General features: G+C 55.9%; 1 protein-coding gene across 1 annotated transcript in view; it reads right to left on the bottom strand.

The window, feature by feature from the left end:
* Positions 1 to 2,334, bottom strand: part of GTSE1 (G2 and S-phase expressed 1) — a 28,567-nt gene extending 26,233 nt beyond the window's left edge. Inside the window, exons 1-2 of the mRNA XM_087448735.1 lie at positions 2,290 to 2,334; positions 1,736 to 1,836 (exon numbers count right to left, since the gene is read on the bottom strand). Coding sequence (XP_087304861.1) covers positions 1,736 to 1,814 — 79 coding nt within the window. The 5' untranslated portion in view covers positions 1,815 to 1,836; positions 2,290 to 2,334. The remainder of the gene's footprint in view (positions 1 to 1,735; positions 1,837 to 2,289) is intronic.
* Positions 2,335 to 5,178: the final 2,844 nt, after the last annotated feature.

Raw genomic sequence — 5,178 nt, forward strand, 5'->3', positions numbered from 1 at the left:
GGTGACCTGGCTGCTGTGTAGAGTATCAGAAAGGAAGCAGACAATATCTATTGACATTACAAATGTACACACTGGCCAAAGTGCAAAATACTTAAGTAGGTGGAGGTGAGTTAATGTGGCTGAGACCAACGTGGTGGCATTTGGGTGGAGTTGGAAGGAGGTAGATGGATCAAAAAGCATCTTCTGAAGGTGGAAATGACGGTAACTGATGATTGAATGAATGTGGCAGCTTCACATCTTGGACAGCTGGGTGACTAGAGGGGCCATTTACTCACATGAGAAAGACAAAGAGCAGGCTAAAAATGCGGTGGCAGGGGGGATACGCTGAGTTTGAGGTGCAAGACATTCACATGAAGATGCCAAATAGGCAGGTGAATATACAAGTCCAGAGCTCAGACAAGAGGCTGTGCTCAAGACAAAATGTGGGCACCATCAGAAAGCAGATGGGGTTTAAGGCCATGGGAATGTCTGAGAGCCCCTTGGAGGCAATTGCAAAGAGACCCAGACCAAGTCCTGGGGAAGATCAGCTTCAGAAGACGGTAGAGAAAGAGGAGCCTGCAAAGAGATGGAGATGCATCAGCCAGGGAGGCAGGAGGAAAACCAAGATGCCTCAGAAGCCAAGGAAAGGAACTTTCCAGAAGGAGTGAAGGTCAAATGTTATTGAGAGGTTGATTAAAAGCGGACAGAAAAGTGCCAGTAGATTAGGCAACAAAGATGTCGTCAGTAGCTGATGAAAGTAGCTTGAGTGGATCGGTGAGGGCAGAAGGGGCTGGAAGGGGTTGAAGGATGTGAAAAAAATAGCAAAACAAATAGAGAAAGCTCTTGAAGTCTGGCTCTGAATGAGGCACAGAGCAATGGAGAGGGAGCAGAGGATCTGGGGACAAGTGAGATTACAGAAGGTCTTTGTATATCAATGATGAGCATAACAAGTAAGGCTACTAAAGGAGGGTGACGGAAGGGATGAAGTCCTCAAGAGGTAGCAATGGGGTTCAGCATACACGTAAAGGGGACTGATATTTGAAAAGCAGGATACAACAGGAAGGAGGAGAGGGGTGCGGCAGCAAATACCTTTCTACATACAATGAAGAAGCAATGACGATTGGCAAAGTCTCTAGGATGGTTTCTCCAAAATGGAGGTGTTAAGGCTACTCGGATACCCAGTCTATCTGCCTAGTGTGGGTGTTGTGAGGAACAAAGGATAAAAGGTACAACAGGATGTCATTATGTTTCAAGAGAAAAAGAGGGCACGGCCCCTAACTCATCTGGTGAGGCTGTACTCTCACCTCCACACCCAAACCAGACAGGGACAGAACAAAACAGGAAAATTACAGGCCAGGCTCCCTCACTAACATGGTCGCAAAGACCCTAAACAAGTCTTAGCAAACAGAAACCAAAAACGAACAAAAAAAGAAAACATAAAATCCAATTCCACAAATATTTGAGTGCCTACGAAGTGCCAGGTAGTGTTCTCCACACTGGGGATACTGCAGTAAAAAACAACCTGGTATGAATCCCTGCTGTGATGGAACTTAAACCTGGGGGCGAAGGGGGATGGAGAAAACCAGAAAATAAAGAAATTAGAGGGATGCAAACTCCTTGAAGACAGGGACCATGAGTGTCATGGGTGCAGAGCACGGATGAATAAATACACGAGTAAGCTCTCACAGAAGCATTACATCAACCCACATCCCCACTGAGCTCCCTGAACAACAGCGCCGCAGTAACAAGGACGTACCATCCTTCACGGGAACATCCCCCTTCGGTTCTCCGGCCTGACTGGCGGAAGACACGTCGCTGCCGTCTCCTCCTTCCATGGCGAGAGCAGTCAGGGAGTCACTGCAGGGAGGACGGGGCCAGAAGGTGAGCAGGTGTCCGCGCCCAGGCCCCGGCGCCCTCACCTCCAGCGAAGCCCAGCAGCAGCAGCCTCTGCAGCACGGACAGGGCCAGGGAGAGCCGGGTCAGGGAGAGGATGGGCGGCAGAGGCCACCTGAGATGCGGCCTGAGACGCTCCGCGACGCACCCCCAGGTCGGGGCCGGTCCGAGCCAGGCCGGAATACGCCGGAAAACGAAATTCCCAGCTCTCAGGTCGGACTGTTGGGGGCTTTGGTTTCCCCCGGGGCGGCCCCGTAATCACTGCAGCCCCGGCGGAGAGCGCGAGGGGACCCCTCGGCCCCCGGCCAGAGCCCAGGCCCGGTCCGGGCGGCGCGCAGCCCTCCCGCCCTGGACCGACCGCGAGGAGAGCGGCCCACTACAGCTCTCGCCATCCCCACAATACGAGCCCAAGCCCACCTCGAGACCCTCACTCCGAGCGGTCGCGGCACACTTGTGGCCGCGCCTCCGCCCCGGATTTAAACGCGGCGCGGCGAGCGCGACGTGGCTGTGGATTGGCCGGTTTGAAAGAGCGGCGCAAAGTCGCCGCGCCCGGTGCATTCTGGGGGTTGTAGTCGGAGGACCCAGGAGGAGGAATACGGCGCGCGTGCGCTCTGCCTCTCCGCAGTGGGTGAGCTGCGCATGCTCGAGGTCCTCCGGGGTCTGCAGTGGGCGGGCAGCAGGGGATGGGGGGGAATCTTGAGGGCTCGCACTGTGCCCCCAGGTTCGGCATCGGGGCAGTCACGTGCGGCAGCGGACACGGTTCTGGTCCCAACTCTTCAAATGTAAATGGAGAAAGTCAAATTCCTAGCGTAGGGTGTTGATGTGAAGACCGAACGAAATAGGCGCATCTGCCCGCTTTGTAAAGCAGCACGGGTCAGTCCCGAATACAGTAACAAAACCCGGTCCCTCCGCCGAGGAACGCACTGGTGACACTGGGTGACCAGACACTCCAGTTCGTGCTCCTGGACCAGGAGAAGCTGTCTCGCCGCGGGGGACAGTGATGAGGGCCTGAGCACAGCCAGAGGGTGTGGCAAAAGCCTGCCCTGGGATTTGTCACCACCTGGGGAGCTGGATTTGTCCAGAGGGCAAAGGTGGGCAGATTGGAGGGGTGCGCCTCCAGGGTCCGGTGGCCAGGTGATGGAGTTTGCGTGGGGGAGTGCCCATGTTGGAGCAAATAGGAGCTCCCTGATCTGAGCTACGTGGAGGACTGGTAGACGGGTCAATCAGCGGCAGTATGTTCACCTGCCAAATTCACCTGCCTATTTGGCATCTTGAGACTGACCTCACTTGAGCCTGGCACTGTGAACCAAGTATAAATAATACCCACATCCTGGGCTTGAGGTTCAAATGAGGGGCTCCACCCAGGGCACAGTATCATAAAGCTGTTGCTCTAATTATCTGGCGCTGATGGATGGAGGAGGGGGCAGGAAGGAGGAGCCTGGGATGACTGTCAGGGTCGGCCCGGGAGGGATGGAACTCTGGAGGGAGAGCACCATTTTCAGGGACGATGATGAGCTATTTATTTGGGCAGGTTGGGTGGGGAGCTGTCCAAGGGGCAGCCATCCTGGGACCAGGACCTCCACCAAGACGACTTCCAGGCTGGCTGGGGCCCCCTCTGGGCTCCCACGTCCCGTTTCACAGCAACCACACCAATCACTCCACGTTGATGGTCCCACTTCACTTCTGATCCTGAGTCCAGCTCCCCATGAGACTGTGAGCTGCTAGAGGGCAGGGCGGGGTCTCAGTCATTGCTGTCCCCCAGCCTCACCCAGCCCAGTGCGGGGCACCAGGCAGGAGCTGAGAGAGTAAGAACTGGGTAAGGTAGGAGGTGTAGCAGTTTGGAAGGAGCCCGGCCTGACCTCTGCATCCCCTTTTGGCTTGTCCTGGCATCTTCAACACCTCTTTTCTATCTAGGGGCACCCTCTGCAGCCTTCAGCCTCCCTCTTCACCCCCACTGGGCCCCAATGTGCTGGCTCCCCGGGAACTGCCTTTCCCACCTGAGCCTCTGACCATGGGATCCCTTCTGAGTTCTCTTGTCTTTTCCTCAGGATCCTGCTTAACTGGAGAAGACAGACAGTGCCAGGCAGACCTAGGTGGAAATCCCAGCTGCAGGTATCAGTCAAGAGCCTTTGGGTTGCAAGTAACAGAAAACCAGCTTCAAGTTGGCTGTAGAAAGAGAACTAATTGGCTCAAGGAACAGGGAGGTCCAGGAGAGGCCCTGGCTTCAGGCCTGGACAGAGAAGGGCTCGAAGGAGAGCGCTGTGTGGAGTCGTCTCCCAGACGCCTGTCGGAAGTCCTGCTCACCCCCAGGCAGGCTGCCTTTGTGGGGCCCACCAGCCCGAGAGCTCCAGGCTTCCCTCTGCCTGCCAGGCCTCCTGAAGACAGCAGCCAGTTTGGTGCAGCCTGTGCTCCATCCACAGTCCCAAGGCTCAGGCTTGCCTAACTCACAACCACGGGAAACTGCAGTAGGAAGGAGCCTAGGGGGTCCTAGACTTGGAGGCTCTTGGCCCAGGTGTTGGATCCCCATAGCCCTGTGGGTGTCTGCTGGGGGTGAGGGTCCCCAACACCCACTCCCGATGCCCCTATTCCTGTATTGTGTCAGCACACAGTAGGTGTACAGTAAACAGCACCATTACTAATGACTTGTCGCTGCCAACACTAACCGATACCTTCACCCATCTCTTCTCTTGGCCTCCTCCTCTCGTCTAAGATCGGCCTATCCATTGTGGATTAATCTCTTCCTTCCACCAGTAGGATTCTGCTTCATTTTTTTATGCATTCATTCAAGGGTTCATCAGTGTCCACTGACAGGTACTCGGTGCAGTCCACGTGCTGGGTGATGCTGGGACACAGATGCCCACCCTGACCTGAGGAGGTCACAGCCGGGGACAAAGGTGCAATAGCAAGGGCAGGTGCGAGGGCTGTGGGGCACAGAGGAAGCACCCTCACCAGCCTGCAGGGGGGCAGTGGAGGGCTTCCCTGGGGACAGACCAGGGTTCTTGCTTCCCTGGCCAAGATGTGTCTTGCTCGGAACCAGGAGAGGGGTGTGAGCAGGCTCTGTCAGGGGAACCGGCAGTAGGGGACAGCTCAGGATGGGAGGGCGGGCTCCCCCTTGGGATGTGTCCCTAGCTCCTGGGTACAGACAGCACCTCTCTCAAAATCCTATTGGAATTACCCATTTTCTTGACTCTCTGCCCCACCCCCACCCCAAGTTCAAGAAGAAACCTGTCTCCCCCAGGACTCAGCCCAGGCCTGGCACATGGGAGATGCTCAAAGGCGCCTGCCCAGCAACAGCTAGTCAGAGGA

The sequence above is a fragment of the Ceratotherium simum genome, chromosome 25, assembly GCF_057802395.1.
Source record: "Ceratotherium simum simum isolate JZ-2026a chromosome 25, ASM5780239v1, whole genome shotgun sequence".
Classification (NCBI taxonomy): domain Eukaryota; kingdom Metazoa; phylum Chordata; class Mammalia; order Perissodactyla; family Rhinocerotidae; genus Ceratotherium; species Ceratotherium simum.